This window comes from Macaca thibetana, chromosome 18, assembly GCF_024542745.1.
Source record: "Macaca thibetana thibetana isolate TM-01 chromosome 18, ASM2454274v1, whole genome shotgun sequence".
Classification (NCBI taxonomy): Eukaryota; Metazoa; Chordata; class Mammalia; order Primates; family Cercopithecidae; genus Macaca; species Macaca thibetana.
The window spans coordinates 59,727,794-59,747,586 of record NC_065595.1 but is presented as its reverse complement, the minus strand read 5'-3'; the positions used below and the strand labels follow the sequence as shown (position 1 = coordinate 59,747,586).

Here is a 19,793-nt window from a genome sequence, read left to right as displayed (position 1 = left end):
ATCTTAGAACTAGGTCAACAAACAACATTTGACAAATTAACATATATTTCTTATTTTTAAAACATCTCCAGTAAACAAATGATGGAGGAATACTTTCTTAACATTCTTAAGAATATTTCCACCAAACCTGAGGGGAGGACAAGAAGAAAAAAAAAAAGAAAAAAAGAATATTTCCACCACATGCAAGGTCAATATTTAACCCTAAAACACAACAATCTTATTAAAATCAAAAACAAGAGAATTCCACAACCATCTACTATTTAACACTATGTTAAAAGTTCTAGCCAGTAAAACACAAAAGAAACACGAAGTAAACTGCCTGAAATAGACAATACTAACCTGAGTAATGGATTTGATTACCTATTTAGAAAATCCAAATATTAATAGAAAATAGGTCTTATTTCCTCATAAATATAAATATCATAAATAAATCATAATCATAAGTATCATCATAAATAAAATGTGTTTTCAGGGTAAATAAATGTGTTTTCAAGGTAAATAAAAAGTATATTAAAATTTTCAAAGAATATAAGGTATTTCAGTATTAGGGGAAAGTACACCTTGGAACCATGGAAATCTGATATTTGAAATTAGTATGCCTGATTTCTTCCCATCAGCTAGCAGGGACAATAACAAAATGATCAAGGGAAAATTCATCTAACAGTACAAAATACAAAAATTCAAAACAGCTGGAAATAAAACACGTGAAAAAAATCCATCTTACTGAAAGTCAAATAAGATCTGGAACAATGGGGGAGACAGCCTATATTCCTGATGGGAAGGCTAAATATTGCAAAAATGTCAATTTATCTGAAACTTATGGTTTTGGATAAACATTATGGTCAAAATCCCAAAGGTTGACATTCTCACTATATATCCATTTAGAGGGAGAAAGGTGTATTGAACAACATGACCATGAAGTTCAAAGAGATACAAAATATGGGTCAAACTATCCAGTAATACATTGAAAGTAAGAAGGATGCATTACTATACACCAGATGGTTAAAATGGCATAATACAAACACATATAAAAAATCAGATCTCAATAAATAAACCCAATTAGAAAATCTAGGACCAGGTCTCAAAAATATTTAATAATAATACATACAATAAAAGATCAATGTGTATCAATATACTATGAATGGTAATTGGAGAAAAAAGAGAAACCTAGATTGTTACCTTGTAAGAGAAATGTAAGTCACCAACAAACTCACCAGTAAAAAGTAGTTCAACCTTACCAGTAATCAAAAAATATTTATCATTATAATATTTTACTTTGATGAATATGTACAGAATGTAGCATTCATATTTTTCTACCTTTTGGGATAACAATTGCCAATATCTAAAAGGTCAAACTATCCACTCTAATTTATTAACCCACCAATTCCATTTCCAGAAATTGATCCAAAGAATCCTATGCATCAAGATGTACTGCAGAACTGTTAATATGTAAGCATAAAAACAAAGACGTGAGCACAAATTTAAGACTGTTCGAACTGGTTATAAAAAACACATATACTGCTACACATATGTTTAAAGAAAAAACCCAAGTATAACACAAATTTTCATCCCTTTCTCTTTTGAGACTGAAGTCTCACTCTGTCGCCCAGGCTGGAGTGCAGTGGTATGATCTCGGCTCACTGCAGCCTCCGCCTCCCGGGTTCAAGCAACTCTCCTGCCTCAGCCTCCCCCTTCCAAGCAGCTGGGATTATAGGCCCCCACCACCAAACCTGGCTAATTTTTGTATTTTTAATAGAGATTGGGTTTCACCATGTTAGCCAAGCTGGTCTTGAACTCCTGACCTTCAATGATCTGCCCGCCTCAGCCTCCCAAAGTGCTAGGATTACAAGCATGAGCCACTGCTCCCAGCCTATCTCTTTCTTTTTTTAAGAGACAGGGTCCCATTGCATTGCCCAGGCTGGAGCACAGTGGCATCATCATAGCTCACTGTAGTTGCAAACTCCTGGGCTCAAGCATTCCTCCCAGCTCAGCCTCACGAGTAGCTGGAACTACAGGTACACACCACCACACTCAGCTATTTCTTTTTTTATTGCAGAGATGCGGGTCTCACTATGTTGCCCAGGCTGGTCTTAAACTTCTGGCCTCAAGCTATAGATTCAGCCTCCCAAAGCACTGGGATCACAGGCATGAGCCATCACATCCAGCCCAGGGCACATCTTCAATCTGTATGAATTAAATGTATGATGCATTTTCATCATATCCTGACATAAGGGCTGAGAAGATGGCTAAGAAAAAGTGAGTATCAACTATGTAGACTTTTCTGTTATTTAAAATTTTTTTTGTCAAGATCAAGTGGAAATCAATTACTTAGAATGAAGATTTGTGTGCCAGATGTGGTGGCTCACACCTATAATCCCAATATTTTGGCAGACCAAGCTGGGAGGATTGATTGAGGTCAGGAGCTTGAAACCAGCCTGAGCAACATAGCCATCTCTTGTCTCTACTTTAAAAAAAAAAAAAAAATCAGCTGGACATAGTGGTGCACGCCTGAGGTCCCAGCTACTCAGGAAACCAAGTCAGGAGGATCCTTGAACCCAAGAGGCCAAGGCTGCAGTGATCTGTGATCCAGAGCCTGGACAACAGATCAAGGGCCTGCCTCAAAAAATAAAAAATAATTTAAAATGTTTAAAATTTTTAAATGAAGATAGCCCTCAACAAGCTAAAAAGAAGAAATAATTTTAAGTAGTATAAGCAATTCCACACGCAATTTCACACAATGAACATATCCCCTAGACAGCTGTGAGATGAAATATGGGGCTTTTCTGTTCCCTCCGAGTGTCTCAGTTCTTGCATGCCTCTCATATGAGCATCTCACTGAACTGAATGAGACTCTAGTGTTTAAAGATAAATATTTTCAGCCGGGCACAGTGGCTCACGCCTGTAAACCCAGCACTTTGGGAGGCTGAGGCAGGCAGATGACTTGTGAGGAGTTTGAAACCAGCCTGGACAATATAGTGAAACCCGTCTCTACTAAAAATACAAAAATTAGACATGGTGGCACACACCTGTAATTCCAGCTACTTGGGAGGCTGAGACAGAAGAATTGCTCAAGCCTGGGAGGTGGAGGCTGCAGTGAGCTGAGATCACACCACTGCACCGCAGCCTGGGTGAGGGAGTGAGACTCTGTCTCAAAAATAAATAAATAAAAAATAAGGGAGAAAAAAAAAAGATGAAACTGGGTACGCTTTGAGAGGTGGGGCTTGCTAGTCTCCAATACAACAGATACGGCAATGTGATACTGTCTTTTGAGGAGTAATTTATAGAATTTTGGGATTTTTTGCAACATAATAGTTTTCACTCTAGGTTCTAAATTGAGAACCTAACTCCAGAAGTATGATGAGATTCTACTGTTGGGCGGCATTAAGCAAGCCATTTCAAACCTTGTTTTTACCTGTGGCTATAGTTCTTGGTCCTTACTGCCTCTTAAGCTAATCCAGTCTATTTCTCTTGAATACACTTTCCTTCTACTCTCCATCATTAAACATCCCACTTATTTATTATTTTCTTTTACTTTATTTTATTTTATTTATTTTATTTTTTGAGACAGGGCCTCACTCTATTGCCCAGCCTGGAGTGCAGTGGCAAGCTGATGGCTCACTGCAGCCTCGACCTCCCGGGCTCAAGCAATCTCCCACCTCAGCCTCTGAGTAGCTAGGACTATAGGCACACACCACCTCGCCTGGCTAATTTTTGTTTTGGTTGTTTGTTTGTTTTGTAGAGATGGGGTTTTGCCATGTTGCCCAGGCTAGTCTCAAACTCCTAAGCTCAAGTGAGACACCTGCCTCGGCCTCCCAAAGTACTGGGATTACAGGCACGAGTCATCGCACTCGGAACCCATACCTCCCACTCTATAGAACCTGCCAAAGACAAGTTCTGCTAAGTATTTGTGAGGATGATCTTCCTCATCTCCAGCTGTAAAACACCTTTCATGGAATGTTTTTCTGTTCTTTCATTCTTGTTATCAGTTAGTGCCATTTTTCCAAAGACATACTACCATCCATGACATCTTGTATCAATTAGGTTACTAAGTGCACTCTCTTGAGAAAATTTAGAATTCAAAAACTACTTCTTTTGTTTGGCATCAGAGGTTGCTGTACCAAAAAAAAAAAAAAAAGCAAAAAAAAAAAAAAAACTAAAAATAAAAACCAAAAAGCAAAAACAGTAACTTAAAAATAAGGAAAAACAAAAAATGCTTCTTTTGGTTTCAGGAAAATGGAACCACACAGGATGAAACCTCCCCTGCTTATAAAGAACTCTTTCCAAAACATAAAAGAGCGCTCTCCCAGGAGGAGCCTAAAAGGCATCCAAGAAGAAAACAGTGAAGAGGAAATCTTGGAAGCGAGCCAAGGCCATCTCCACCAGCCACTCCCACGGGTGCTAGCCAGAAAGCTACCCCAGCAAACTACCTATTCGGATAATTTGCAACTGAGACTTAAGGAAGAGAATATGATTGCATGATATGAGTACACAACCTTCAAACAAATGAGGGAAGAACAACCCTTACATCCAAAAAGAACAGAGTTAAAAGGCCAAACAAGGAAAAAAAAAAAAAAACCTTTAAACAAAAATACTTCAGAGCCTCAGAAAAATAAAAGCAGGATTTAGATCCAAAAATTAAGAATAAGGAGTTACAAAAAGAACAGAAGGTCATGATAAATAAGCAATGAAACAAAGCAGACGTATGAATCAGTAAAATGTAAGACAGAACTGAGGCATTTTCCTGGAGCACATCACATAAAATTATAAAAATTTAAAACATGGAGACAAGTTAGAAGACTAAAAAACAGATCTAGAAATTTTAATATGTATAAGAAACCAGGTAGAGGAGAAGCAGTATCTAAAGAAATAATGACCAAAAATGTCCTAGAGTTTGGGACAAGAGTCCTCAGACTAAAAGTGCTTACTGAGTACTAAATAAGATAAATAAAACCCACACTCTCACATTCTTGGAGCACTGGGGGAAAGAAAAAAAAAAAAGAGAAAACCCTAAAAGCTACTAACAGAAAAGAATAAAAATCAAGACTGATGTCAGATCTCTCATCAGTAAGCACGGACACACAAAAATAGTGGAGAAATAACTCCCAGTCACTGAGGAAAAATGGCTTTGACCTAGACTCTTGCCCCAAGCAGTATTATCATCCAAGGATAAGAGGAAAGGGTAAAATAAATCAATATTTTGGGATATATATATAAAGGACACAGTAAGATTCACCAGGCAATTTTTAAAGCAAATTAAAATAAAAACTGTATTAAAGAACAAAATAATAATCTTAGCTACCTAGAATTCAGAGGATAATTTGAATGTCAGTACTCTGCTTAAAATTTTCCAATGGCTTCTCTTCGTCCATAACACAAAGTCCACACTTCTTAAAAATGACTTCAAGATTTCTGGCTGGCCCCTGCTAATCTCCCATCTAGCACCTTTTCTATATCCATTCTTCTCCAGGCAGTTGCACTGAGTATGCTGCAGTCTCCTGCCTCCAGACGCTTGCTTAAATACTATTTCCTCCAGTCCACTCTTACACTTCCCTAACCTCTCATCCAGGCTGGCATAATACCTAACTGTTTAAATACCAGTTACTCTAAGAGTCTTCCCAAACTATCCTTAGATACCCCTTATGAACCTCCTTAGATGTTCTCATAGCAGCCTACATTTCCCATCTCAGCAGTTCTGAAACAGTACCTGTTTACTTGATAGTCTTTCTCTATTAGACTGTAGGTGCCCTGAAGACAGATACTGTGTCTTGCTCACTGATAATACATCAGCTGTAATCTATGCAGTTTCTCATAAATACCTGACAACTATTCACTTCAGAGAAATGTAGAAAACCTTTAAAGTCACTCTTTCAGATTTCTGCACAGTCCTTCTCTCCCTTCTCTTCTGCTCAGTTCTATCACAACATTTCACAAGAGACTGAGGGAAAAAATAAAAATCAATATTCATAAAGCTGTCTAGAATCCAAGTTGTAGTTCAGAATTCTGTCATAAAGAACTGACAATTTATGTATCAAGACAGTTATATAAATTTAGTCAGAATTAAGTTACATATTTTTTAAGTTACATTTATACTCACTGGAAGAAAGGACCCTTATTTGTAGACTATTTCACAGGTTCTCGAAACATTTGTAATTAATTCTTTACTCTTTTCCTTTCATACGATGGTATAAAAACAAAATGTTCTTTCTTTTTTGAAACCAGTACTGACTGACATAAGGATAGACATATATATAAATGGAAAAGAATCCAGGGTCCAGAAATGAACCTATACATTATGATCAACTGACTTTCAAAAAAGGTGCTAAGACAATTCAGTGGGGAAACAACAGCCTTCAACAAATGATGCTGGAAGAACTGGATATACACATGCAAAAGAATAGGCAAATACCTCCCTCCCTCCCACCATACATAAAAATTAACCACAGGCCTCAACAGAAGAGCTAAAAGTATATCAACTCTTGAAAAACAACAAAGAAGTACGTTTTTGTAACCTAGAATTAGACAGTGGCTTCTTACATATGAAACCAAAAGCATATGTGACAAAAGAAAAAATTAAAATTAAGATTAAACTACATCAAAATTAAAAAACATTTGCACTACAAACGTATCATGAAGTAAAAGGACACTGCATACAACAGACTTAGGAAAAAAGATAAATTTTTTAAAAAGAAAGTAAAATGACCGCTAATAGTATAGAAGAAAAGATTTGCAAATTATCCATTGGGTAAAGAACTTGCATATATGTAAAAACACAATTGAATTTTTAAAAAGACAACCCACTTAAAACACAGGCAAAAGATTTAAACAGACATTTCTCCAAAGAAGATATACAAATGGCCAATAAGCACATGAAAAGATGCCCAACATCATTAGTCACTAAAACAAAATGTGCATGACAACCACAATGAGATACCACACTTCACACCGCTAGATGGCTTAATCAAAGACAGAAAATACTGGCAATCTTCTCACATAGCTGGTGAGAATGTAAAACAGTACTGTCGCTTTGGAAAATCATTGTGGCAGTTCCTCAAAACGTCAAACATAGTTACTATTATGAAAACGTTCATCTACACAAAAAACATGAACGTTCACAGCAGTATTACTTATAACAGCCAAAAAGGAGAAACAATCCAAATTTCCATCAACAAAATGAATGGATAAATAAAATGTGATATATACATAAAATGAAGTATTATTCGGCCATAAAATAGGAATGAGGTATTATATATGCTATAACATGAATGAACCACGGAAACATGCTAAATGAAAGAAGTCAGTCACAAAAAGATCACATATTCTGATTCAATTTATATGAAATGCCCAGAATAAGCAAATCTATGACAGAAAGTAGATTAATGTTTGGCTAAGGCTAGAGGTGGGTGAAAGGGTATAACGAGTGACTGCCAGTGAGTATGACACTTCTTTTGGGGGAGGTGGAAAATGTCCTAAAATTGATTGTGGTGATGGTTGCACAAACTTGTGAATACTGTAAAAATCATTAAACATTTTAAAATGGTGAATTGTATAATAAATTAATTATATCTCATTAAGATGCTAAAGAAAACAAAACAAAACAATACTACTCACCCAAATATGAACATCCCTTACCCAAAAAAGACTGCAGCCTTACCTTTTAAGGGCATCTTTGAGTTCAGGCACAGAACGAATACACTGAACTGTGGCATTCATGTAACAAGTGTTACCAAGGTTTGTCAATCCACATGGTAACTCCATCTAGTTTAAAAAAAAAAAAAAAAAAAAAAGGATTAAATCATTAAACCATTTTTGCAAAATGACATGACATATATAAATCACTAAAATTCTCATTTTGAATCAAGTACCATTTACTAGCTTCTACCAATTTATATTCTGCCTTCACTCTAAAGAAAGATTTATTTCTCCCCCCCAAAAAATGTTTACTTGGATCATGCTGGCCATCATATTATGTTTTAGTTTCCTTCTTAAAAATAAGAGAATAATCATACCAGTCTTGCCTTTTTGGCAGGTTTATCAGGAGAAGAGAACAGGCAAAACATGCATAGAAACACTTCAAAACAAAAAGCAAAATAAAAGGTTGGGTACAGTGGCTCACGCCTGTAATCCTAGCACTTTGGAAGGCTGAGGTGGAAGGATAGCTTGAGGTCAGAAGTTCAAGGTCATCCTAGGCAACACAGCAAGACCCTGTCTCTACCAAAAAAAAAAAATTTTTTTTTAAATTTGCTGGGCATGGTGGTGCACGCCTACAATTTTCGCTACTCAGGAAAATTTTTTTTTTTTAAATTTGCTGGGCACGGTGGTGCACGCCTACAATTTTCGCTCCTCAGGAGGCTGAGGTGGGAGGATCACTTAAGCCCAGGAAGTTGAGGCTGCAGTGAGCTACGATCATACCACTGCACAACAGCCAGGGTGACAGAGCAAGACCCCATCTCAAGGGAAAAAAAAAAAAAAAAACAACAAGAAAATGAATGAATGGCACTCAATAAATGCAAGGTGTTAAAAAAAAATTTGACACATGTGTTGGCCAGTTTCTAAACTGATTTTGCATTTATTCAGGATAAAATGTATATATTTTCCACATGAAGGATTTAAAAAATTTAAATATCCCAGCATTTAAACTACTCTTTGACCCTGTTTTCTCATAAATAGTAAACACTTATATAGTACTATCTGCCAGAAACATATTACAGATATTAGCTAAATATATATAAGTTAAGCCTAAATAAATTCACTTGGAAGTCTGAAAACCAGTAGTAAGGTGTACAATACCAAAAACAACCCTAACTGTGCATTATTTAACCACAGAAGGACTCCCTTAATCTAATTAAAAATAATAAAACTCTTATTTACAGATAAAAACATCTATCTTGGTATTAATGATTAAGTCTTCAAGACATTTAGATACTACTTTCTGAAAGACACTGTAATAATGGTCCTTCAAAAAGTAGTATCAAACATATAAAATCTGGCGTGTCTTACAGCAGATGCTAACTGTTCTTCTGTCATGTCTTCTACGAAGACAGTTTTGGCTGAGGGTTCTTCTGGAAGAGCATCTGCTGACCCCATCATTAGTAGAGTCATTCCCTGTTTTTAAAAAAAGTTATTTCATGAAAATCCTTAAAAGTTGGTAATGTTTATGTCAAACAAAAGAAGCCAGGCACAAAAGAACACATATTACATAATTCTATTTGCCAAAAAAAGTAAATCTACAGAAAGTAGATTAGTTGCTGCCTAGGACTGGAGGTGGGAAGAGGGAGTGGCTTTAAATTGGTACAAGTTTCTTTCTGGGGTAATAGAAATGTTCTAAAATTAGATTGTGGTGAAGGCTGCACAACTCTGTAAATACACTATAAAAAATCACTGTATTGTTTAAAACAAGTAAAAAAGCCCTGGGGTGGCTGTTTGAGGCCAAGGCAAAGGTGTAAAGAAACTTTTTAGTGATGAAACTTCTAAATCGTGATTGTGGTGGTGGTTACGTGACAATACAGAATTGCCCAAAGTCATCAAACTGTACATCAAACACAGATGAATTTTACTCTATATAAATTGTACCTAAATAAAGCTGAAGGAAAAAACAAATATTGCCATAAAAACACCTAATAGTGTTTAGAATATTGTAGCAGAGGGAATTTCTCAAATGATTATTAACATTTAGTGGCATCACCTCTCTCCATAACAAACTAACAACTAATAAAATTCAGACCAGGCATAGTTGCTCATGCCTGTAATCCTAACACTTTGGGAGGCCGAGGCTGGTGGATGGTTTGAGTCCCATTCAAGACTAGCCTGGGCAACATGGCGAAACCCCGTCTCTACAAAAAATACCAGTATTAGCTGGGTATAGGGGTGCGTGCCTGTAATCCCAGCTACTTGGGGGCTAAGGTGGGAGGATCACTAGAGCCTGGGAGGTTGAGGCTGCGGTGAGCTGTGATCTCACCACTTGCATTCCAGCCTGGGTGACAGAGTGAGACCCTGTCTCAAAAAACAAAACAAACAAACAAACACTAATAAAATTCTTTCTGTGTCTGTTGTGTAACTGTAGTGATTGTTTACATTTAAAAACAAATATTTTTAGAGCATTAAATTCTCCATTACTGAAAAATATCAAACCAAATACAGAGTAAATTTGTTCAAAATATCCAATTATATAATTCTACACATTAACCTAAGTAAATACTTTTATTGAATACATATGCAAACACTCCATACAATCAATAGAAGGACAAGGAAGACACTGTCATTGTAAAGCTCATAATCTTAAAATATGAACAACACCTTACTCTCTTACTCAATATCTTAATTGGAAGGCACGAACACATGAGACAAAGAAAAAGGTAGGACCAGAAGTGGAGGTTTAAAAAAAAAACAAAAACAAAAACAAAAAAACAGGGAGGGAAAATGATAGCCAGAAGACTAAAAATATCCAGATGATGATTAAAATTAGGAAATTAGTAAGGCCAACAAATTCAGTTAAGAATACCTACAATTAAATCTAAAGACCTTTATTCTATCACCTTTTATTTCTACATAGACATCTTATAATATCATTACAAAGCAGTAAAGCAGTACTAAGCCATCACTACAGAATTTTTTATTTTTATTTTTTAGAGACAGGGACTCACTCTGTCACCCAGGCAGGAGTGCAGTGGCACAATTACAGGTCACTGTAGCCTCAAACTTCTGGCCTCAAGTGATCCCCCCATCTCCCAAAGTGCTGGGATTGCAGGTATAAGCCACCCTACCAGGCTAAGAATCTTTTTCCAAAGACAACTGTCTCAGGAGCCAACTATTTAAAGAATATACTAGCAATAACCAGTTGGAAAACACAATAGAAGAAATGCCAACATATATCTAAGAATAAACATAACAAGAAAAATGTAATACTTTAATAAGAGAATAAAGCTTTACTTAAGGATAGAAAAAAAGCACCTAAGTAAATTGAAAGACATGACAAGTTCTGTACTTGAAAAATTACTATAAAGATGCAATTACAGTTATATAAACTTAATGAAATTCCTTTATAAAACCTTGCAAAATGATTCATTCATGCAGCAAATTTATACCCATGATAATAGCTAAGAAATTTCTGAAAAAGAATAGAGACTAAAACAATGCCCTTAAAAATTATTGGGAAAAGGGATTATATAATGAAAAACATTGAGAAAAACTGTATAATTTAGAAAAAACATACTATCAGCTCTCCACTTCATACCATACCACAATCATAATGAATTAAAGGTAAAGATTTAAATGTAAAAAAATTAATATTCATAAAAGAATGCAAGTGAATCCAAAAACTCATGCATTGTTGGAAGATTTTCTAAAAGTGACATAAATATTAAAAAGACTGATGTAACTAGCTACACAAATCTTAAAAATGTATAAAACATTTGAAAACAATAAACTAGGGGAAAAACTACACCATATATACTAAGCACTCAAAAAAGCAAATCTATAAGAAAAAGCAAATACATACGACAAAAATGGGCAAAAGAGATTTAAAAAAAAAAAAAAGGCTTAAAATTAAAGAACTAGGTAAGCTTCTACCTTAAGCTAGAAAAAGTAAAAATAGGCTGGGCATGGTGGCTCACGCCTGTAATCCCAGCACTTTGGGAGGCCGAGACGGGCGGATCACGAGGTCAGGAGATGGAGACCATCTGGCTAACATGGTGAAACCCCATCTCTACTAAAAATACAAAAAATTAGCCGGGCATGGTGGCAGGCACCTGTAGTCCCAGCTACTTGGGAGGCTGAGGCAGGAGAATCGCGTAAACCCAGGAGCTTGTGTTGAGCCAAGATCGAGCCACTGCACTCCAGCCTGGGCGACAGAGCGAGACCTTGTCTCAAAAAAAGAAAAAGTAAAAATTAAAACCAAGCCACGTGTGGTGGCGCACACCTGCAGTCCAAGGTAATCGGAAGGCTAAGATGGGAAGACTGCTTAGCAGCTCAAGGCCAGCCTAAGCAACATAGCAAGATCCCATTTCTAAAACAAACAAAAAAAGTCACTATCATTTGCCTGGGTTTTAGCATTTCATTCAACAAAATATGATTATATAAAAATTCAAAATTAAAATTAAAATTTCAAAATTAAAAAAAACTAAAACCAAAGTAGAAAGAAAGCAAAGAGAAAAAATTAGCAAAGAGAAAAAATTAACAAAGTAATAAATGAACAGGCTAAAGATTTTTTTTTTGGTGGGGAAACCATCAATGAAAGTGATAAAACTCTGGCTTGATGATAAAGGAAACAGACAAATCATAATTTGCCCATACTAGAGAGTTTTCGAAAACGGCACTACACATTCTAGAATTAAAGGATAATAACATTAGAGTACGACAATCAATTCAACAAATTAAATTAAATGAACCAATTCCTTCAAAAATACTGATTATCAAGCTGATATGAAAGAAAACATAAAAAAATAGTCCTACATTTATCAAAGACGCTAAATTCTTAAAGTCTTCCTACAAAGAAAACTCCAAACCCAGACGAAGTCTAGTGAACTAGGCTTCACAAGAGAATTTTAGTGAATCTAGGCTTCACTAGAGAATTTTAGGCAACATTTAAAGAAAAAATACCCCAGTGGAGTGGCAGCAGAAATAAAAAAGAAAAAATACAAACTCAGAAAAGAAGGGACGCTTCCTAACTCATTGTATAAGACCAACATTACATTGATAGCAAAACCAGATAAAAAAAGAACACAAGAAAACTATAAACCATTACCTCTTATGAAAAGAGACACTAAAAACCTTAACAAAAGATAAGCAAATAGAATCTAGCAACATATAATGTACAAGTGGGGTTTATCCCAAGAATGTAAGTTCTATTTAATACTCAGAAGTCGGTATAGTTTACATTAATGGATTAAATGAGAGGAAGAAACGATATAGAAAAGGCATTTAACAAAATGACAAAATTCGACTTCCATTCATGACGAAATCTCTCAGCAAACTAGAAGCAGAGTTCCTGAACCTGATGATGAGCTTCTATAAACTACCTCCAGCCACGATGGAGGCTTTTCCCCTAAGGTCAGGAAAAAGGCAATGATGTCCACTATCAACCACTTCTACTTAGCACTGTTTAAAGTCTTAAGCCTTGCAATAAAGAAAAAAAGAGAAACAAAATGCACAAAGATTAAAAAGGAAGAAATAAAATTGTCCTTATTTGAAGACGACATGTATACCTACAATATCCTAAGAAAGTAATACATGAAATAAAATCAGAGCATACAAAGTCAATTATAAAAATTAACTTTATTTTTATATACTAGCAAGCAATTGGAAAATGACATTTCAAAAATACCACAGCTGGGTGCAGTGGCTCACACTTGTAATCCCAGCACTTTGGGAGGCCAAGGCAGGAGGATTACTTGAGGCTAGGAGTTCGAGACCAGCCTGGTCAACACAGCAAAACCCCATCTCTACTAAAAACACAAAAATTAGCCTGGCATAATGGCACATTCCTGTAGTCCCAGCTACTCAGAAGGCTGAGACACGAGAACTGCTTGAACCTGGGAGGCAGAGGCTACAGTGAGCCATGATCACGTCACTGCACTTCAGCCTGGGCAACAGAGTAGGACTCTGTCTCAAAAACAAAAACAAAAACTTAGCCAAGCACAATGGCCCATGCCTGTAGTCCCAGCTACTCAGGAGGGTGAGGTGGGAGAACCCCTTGAGCCCAAGAATTCAAGGCCACAGTGAGCTATGAGCCACTGCACTCCAGCCCATGCGACAAAAAAAAAAAAAAAAAAGTACCACTTATGATAACATTAAAAACCACGAAATAAGCCGGATGCAGTGGCTTATGTCTATAATCCCAGCACTTGTGGAGGCTGAGGCGGGCGGATCAGGAGTTTGAGACCAGCCTGGCCAACATGGTGAAACCCCGTCTCTACTAAAAATACAAAAATTAGTCAGGCGTGGTGGCGGGTGCCTGTAATCCCAGCTACTCAGAAAGCTAAGGAAGGAGAATCACTTGAACCCAGGAGGCGGAGTCTGCAGTGAGCTGAGATCACGCCACTGCCCTCCAGCCTGGGCATCAGAGCGAGACTGTCTCAAAACAAACAAACAAACAAACAAACAAAAAAAACCATGAAATACTTAACAATATGTGGAACAAAATATGTGTAAGTCCCAACATTGAACATTGTTGTGAGAAATGTTAAGATCTAAATAAAGGAAAGGTTTACCATGTTTGTGAGTTAGAAGACTCAATACTGAGATGTCCCAGACTGACATACCCATTCAATGCAATTCCAATAAAAATCACAGCAGGCTCTTATGGAGAAAATGACAAGCTGAATCTAAAAATATGCAATAGACATACAAAGATCCCAGAATAGCCAACACAACTTTAAAAAAGAAAAACAACTGGAAAACTTAGACAACCTGATTTCAAGGCCTGAAGAATCAAAACAGCAGGGAGTGGGTACTGGTGTAAAGGTACATATAAAAATCAATGGAAGAAAACAGAATCCAGAAATAAACCCATACGTTTATGGTCAACTGATTTTCAACAAAGGCACCGAGGAAGAATGGAAAACAACAGTCTTTTCAACAAATGTTGCTCACTAAACTAAATATTCATGTGAAAAAAATAACCTCAACCACTGCTTAACAGCAAACACAAGAATTTACTCAAAACAGACAATAGGCCGGGTGCGGTGGCTCACACTTCTAATCCCAGCACTTTGGGAGGCTGAGGCGGGCGGACCACCTGAGGTCAGGAGTTCGAGACCAGCCTGACCAACATGGAGAAACCCCATCTCTACTAAAAAAAATACAAACAATTAGCTGGGTGTGATGGTGCACACCTGTAATCCTAGCTACTCGGGAGGCTGAGGCAGGAAAATTGCTTGAACCTGGGAGGCAGAGGTTGCAGTGAGCCGAGATAGCGCCATTGCACTCCAGCCTGGGCAACAAGTCTCAAAAAAAAAAAAAAACAGACAATATAAGCCGGGCATGGTGGCTCACTCCTGTAATCCCAGCACTTTGGGAGGCCGAGGCGGGCGGATCACGAGGTAAGGAGTTCGACACCATCCTAGCTAACACGGTGAAACCCCATCTCTACTAAAACTAGAAAAAATTAGCCGGGTGTGGCGGCGGGCGCCTGTAGTCCCAGCTACTTGGGAGGCTGAGGCAGGAGAATGGCGTGAACCAGGAGGCGGAGCTTGCAGTGAGCCGAGATCGTGCCACTGCACTCCAGCCTAGGTGACAGAGCAAGACTCCATCTCAAAAAAAAAAAAAGAGATCTAAATGTAACAGCTAAAACTTATTAAGTTTTAAAATAAAACAGGAAAAAAAAATCTTGTAAACTTGACACAGGCGAAGATTTCTTACAACATAGTTCAAATCAGTAAAAAATGTGATAAACTGACTTTGATAAAATTACCTTTTATCCAGCAAAACAGTATTACATAGATTAAAACACAGGGATACCTTGAAGATATTGCAGTTTGGGTTCCAGAGCATGAGAAAGTAAATCTCACAATAAAGCAAGTCGCTCAAAAATTTTTCCCCAGTGCATACAAACGTCATGTTTATATCAGTCTGTAAAGTATGCAAAAGCATTATGTCTAAAAAAGAATGCACACATCTTAATTTTAAAATAATTTATTGCTTAAAAAAAAGCTGACAATCATCTGAGCCTTCAGTTAATCATCTTCTTGCAGGGCGGGGGGTCTTGTTTCCAAGTTGATGGCTACTGACTGATGACAGCACTGGTTCCTGAATCCTGGGTAATTGCCTAAAATGAGACAATAAAACCTGCCGCACTGACTGACTTCCTTCATGAAAGAGTTCTCTGTAGCTTGCGGTGCTGTTTAACAGCATTTTATTCACAGTAGGACTTCTTTCAAAACTGGAGTCAATCCTCTCAATTCCTGCTGCTGCTTTATCAAGTAAGCCTGTGTAATATTTTAAATCCTTTGTTGTCGTTTCAACAACATTCACAGCTTCTTCACGAGGAGTAGAGTCTGTCTCAATAAATTACTTTCTTTGCACATCCGTAAGTTACCTCCTCAACTGTTCAAGTTGCATCATGAGATTGTGGCAATTCAGTCACAATTTCAAGCTCCATTTTTTTATTCTTTTTTGTTTTTTAGACACAGGGTCTCGCTCTGTCACTCAGATTGAAGTGTAGTGTCACAATCATAGATCACTGTAACCTCAAACTCCTAAGCTTAAGTGATCCTACTGCCTCAGTCTCCAGAGTAGTTAGGACTACAGGTACATACCATCATGCCCAACTAATTTTATTTTTGGAAAGACAGGGTCTCACTGTGTTGCCCAGGCTGGTCTCGAACTCCCAGCCTGAAGCTCTCCTCCTATCCCAGACTCCCAAAGTGCTGGGATTATAGTAGTGAGCCACCGTGCCTGGGCACTTGTAATTCTAGTTTTCTTCCTATTTCCACCACATGGGCAGTTATATCCTCAACTCAAGTTTTGAACTCCTCAAAGTCATCCAACAAGGGTTAGAATCAGCTTCTTTCAAACTCCTGGTAATACCGACATTTTAACTTCCTTCCATGAATGTTCCTAATGGCATCAAGAATGGTGAATCCTTTCCAGAAAGTTTTTGATTTTGCCCAGATTCATGGAGAAATAACTTTATAGGGGAACTTTAGCCTTACAAAATGTATCTCTTAAATAATAAGATTTGAAAGTAGAAATTACTCCCTGATCCACAGGCTGCAGAATAGTTGTTGTGTTAGCACACATGAAAACAACATTCATCTAGTTTATCTCTCTCAAAGCTCTTGAGTGACTAGATGCATTGTCAATGAGCAGTAATATTTTGAAAGGAATCTTTCTGAGCAGTAAGTCTCAATGGTGGCCTTAAAATATTCACTACTCCATACTGTAAACAGATGTGCTGGCATCTGGGCTTTGTTGTTCCATATACAGAGCACAAGCAGAGTAGATTTAGCATCATTCTTAAGAGATCCACAGTTTGTGGAATGGTAAGTGAGCATTGGCTTCAACTTAAAGTCACCAGCTGCATAAGACTCTAACAAGACAGTCAGGCTGGCCTTTGAACCCAGGCACTGACTTCTCCTCTCTAGCTATGAAAGGCTTAGACAGCATCTTTTTCCAATATCAGGCTGTTCCATCCACATTGAAAATCTGCTGTATAGTGTAGCCACCTTCATCAGCAATCTTAGCTAGATCTTCTGGATAACTTACTGCAGCTTCTCCATCACCACTTACTGCTTCACCTTGCATTTTTATGTTACAGAGATTGCTTCTTTCTTTAAACCTTGTGAACCAACTTCTGCTAGCTTCAAATTATGTATCTCATATATATATATATATATTTTTTAAGTTTCTGGGTACATGTCCAGGATGTGCAGGTTTGTTACACAGGTAAACATGTGTCATAGCGGTTTGCTGTACCTATCAACCCATCACCTAGGTATTAAGCCCAGCATGCATTAGCTATTTATCCTGATGCTCTCCCCACATCCCACTGCCTGACAGGCTCCAGTGTGTGCTGTTCTCCTCCCTGTGTCCATGTATTCTCATTGTTCAGCTCCCACTTATAAGTGACAACATACAGTGTTCGGTTTTCTGTTCCTGTGTTAGTCTGATGAGGATAATGTAGCTTCCTCACCTCTCTCAGCCTTCACAGAATTAAAGAGAATTAGGGTCTTCCTCTGGTTAGGCTTTGACTTAAGGAAATGTGGCTAGTTTGATCTTCTATCCACACCACTTAAACTTTCTTCACATCAGCAATAAGGCTGCTTTTGCTTTATCACTTGTGTGTTCATTGCAGTAACACTTCAAGAACTTTATCTTTTAAATTATAAATTTCCTTTGAAAACTGGACCTTTGTATTCACAACTTGGTTAACTGGTGCAAAATGCCTAGCTTTTGGCCTATCTTGGCTTTACACAGGCCTTCCTCTCTAAGCTTAATCATTTCTAGCTTTCTGTGGAAAGTAAGAAACACGAAACTCTTCCTTTCTCTTGAACACTTAGAGGCCATTATAGGGTTATTAACTGGCCTAATTTCAATACTGCCTTGTCTCAGGGAATAGGGAAGCCTGAGGAGAGGGAAGAGGGAATTGCGGGTCAGTGAGGCTGTCAGAACACACATTTACCGATTAAGTTTGCCATCTTACAGGTGTGATTCATGACACCCCAAAACAATTACAAAAGTAACATCAAAGATCAACATACTTGACGTGAGAGTAATGAAAATGTTTCAAATATTGCAAGAATCACCAAAATGTGACAAAGAGACATGAAGTGAACATAGGCTGCTGGAAAAATGATGCCTACAAACTTGCTCGACGCAAGGTGGCCACAAGCCTTCAATTTATAAAAATCACAATTATCTGTGAAGCACAAAGAATAAGGTGTGCCTTTATATGAAACTCTGGGGTCAATCATAATATTTAAGAGAGCAAAAGGGTAACAATACCAAGAAATTTGAGAACTGCATATCCCAAGGTTTAAGTTAAAAATCAGTGAGAATAACCACATTACCAAAAGAAAAAAAATCACACAATCATTTTAACAAACAGAAAAAGCACTTAACAAAATTTAATAGTCTTCCATAATTTTAAGTTGTAGTGAACTACAATAAGACAAGATGTCCACTCATTTTGTTCCTTTTTTTTTTGAGGTGGAGTCTCACTCTGTTGTCCAGGCTGGAGTGTAGTGGTGTGATCTCAGCTGACTGCAACCTCCGCCTCCTGAGGCCAAGCAATTCTCCTACCTCAGCCTCCTGACTAGCTGAGACTACAGGTGCGCACCATGACGCTCGGCTAATTTTTGTATTTTTAGTAGAGACGGGGTTTCACCATGTTGGCCAGGCTGGTCTCGAACTCCTGACCTTAAGTGATCCACCCTCCTTGGCCTCCCAAAGTGCTGGGATTACAGGCTTGAGCTACCACACCCAGACAAGATGTCCACTCTCATCACTTTTTTTTTTTTTTTTGAGATGGAGTCTTGCTCTGTTGCCCAGGCTGGAATGCAGTGGCATGATCTCGGCTCACTGCAAGCTCCGCCTCCTGGTTCACGCCATTCTCCTGCCTCAGCCTCCTGAGTAGCTGGAACTACAGGTGCCCGCCACCACGCCTGGCTAATTGTTTTTTTTTTTCAGTAGAGAGAGGTTTTCACCGTGTTAGCCAGGATGGTCTCGATCTCCTGACCTCGTGATCCACCCGCCTCGGCCTCCCAAAGTGCTGGGATTACAGGCGTGAGCCACCACCCTCAGCCACTCTTCTCACTTTCTATTAACACTGTATTAGAAATCCTATCAAAAAGTAGGACAAAGCCTGGCACGGAGATCAAGGCATGAGGATCACTTGAGGTCAGAAGTTCGAGACCACCCTGGCCAACATGGCGAAACCAAAATACAAAAATTAGCCGAGCGTGGTGGTAGGCGTCTGTAATCCCAGCAATTCGGGAGGCTGAGGCAGGAGAATCACATGAACCGAGGGAGGCAGATAATGCAGTGAGCCAAGATCACACCACTGCACCCCAGCCTGGGCGACAAAGCAAGACTTTGTCTCAAAAAATAAATAAATAAAAGAAGTCATCTGTTTATCAATTATATGTCAATAAAGTTTAAGAAAACTGAAAGTCAAGAATATTGAAAAGGGAGAAGTAAAACTGTCATTATTTGCAGATAACATGTTTATGTACACAGAAAACCCAATGGAATCTGCCCAAAACACAACTGGAATTAGTAAGTAAATTGCTTACAAGAACCCAGAATGAAAATAAACTTAGAAAAATCAATTGTATTTTGGCCGGGCGCAGTGGCTCACG

The 19,793-nt window shown here is 37.8% G+C and overlaps 1 protein-coding gene across 2 annotated transcripts in view; it reads right to left on the bottom strand.

Moving 5' to 3' along the window:
* USP14 (ubiquitin specific peptidase 14) overlaps nucleotides 1–19,793 on the bottom strand; it is a 54,406-nt gene that overhangs the window by 24,392 nt on the left and 10,221 nt on the right. Inside the window, exons 4-5 of one of the 2 annotated variants that reach the window (XM_050767655.1) lie at nucleotides 8,998–9,102; nucleotides 7,652–7,755 (exon numbers count right to left, since the gene is read on the bottom strand). In XM_050767655.1, the coding sequence (XP_050623612.1) occupies nucleotides 7,652–7,755; nucleotides 8,998–9,102 (209 nt within the window). The remainder of the gene's footprint in view (nucleotides 1–7,651; nucleotides 7,756–8,997; nucleotides 9,103–19,793) is intronic. The other variant, XM_050767656.1, reaches the window with a different exon arrangement.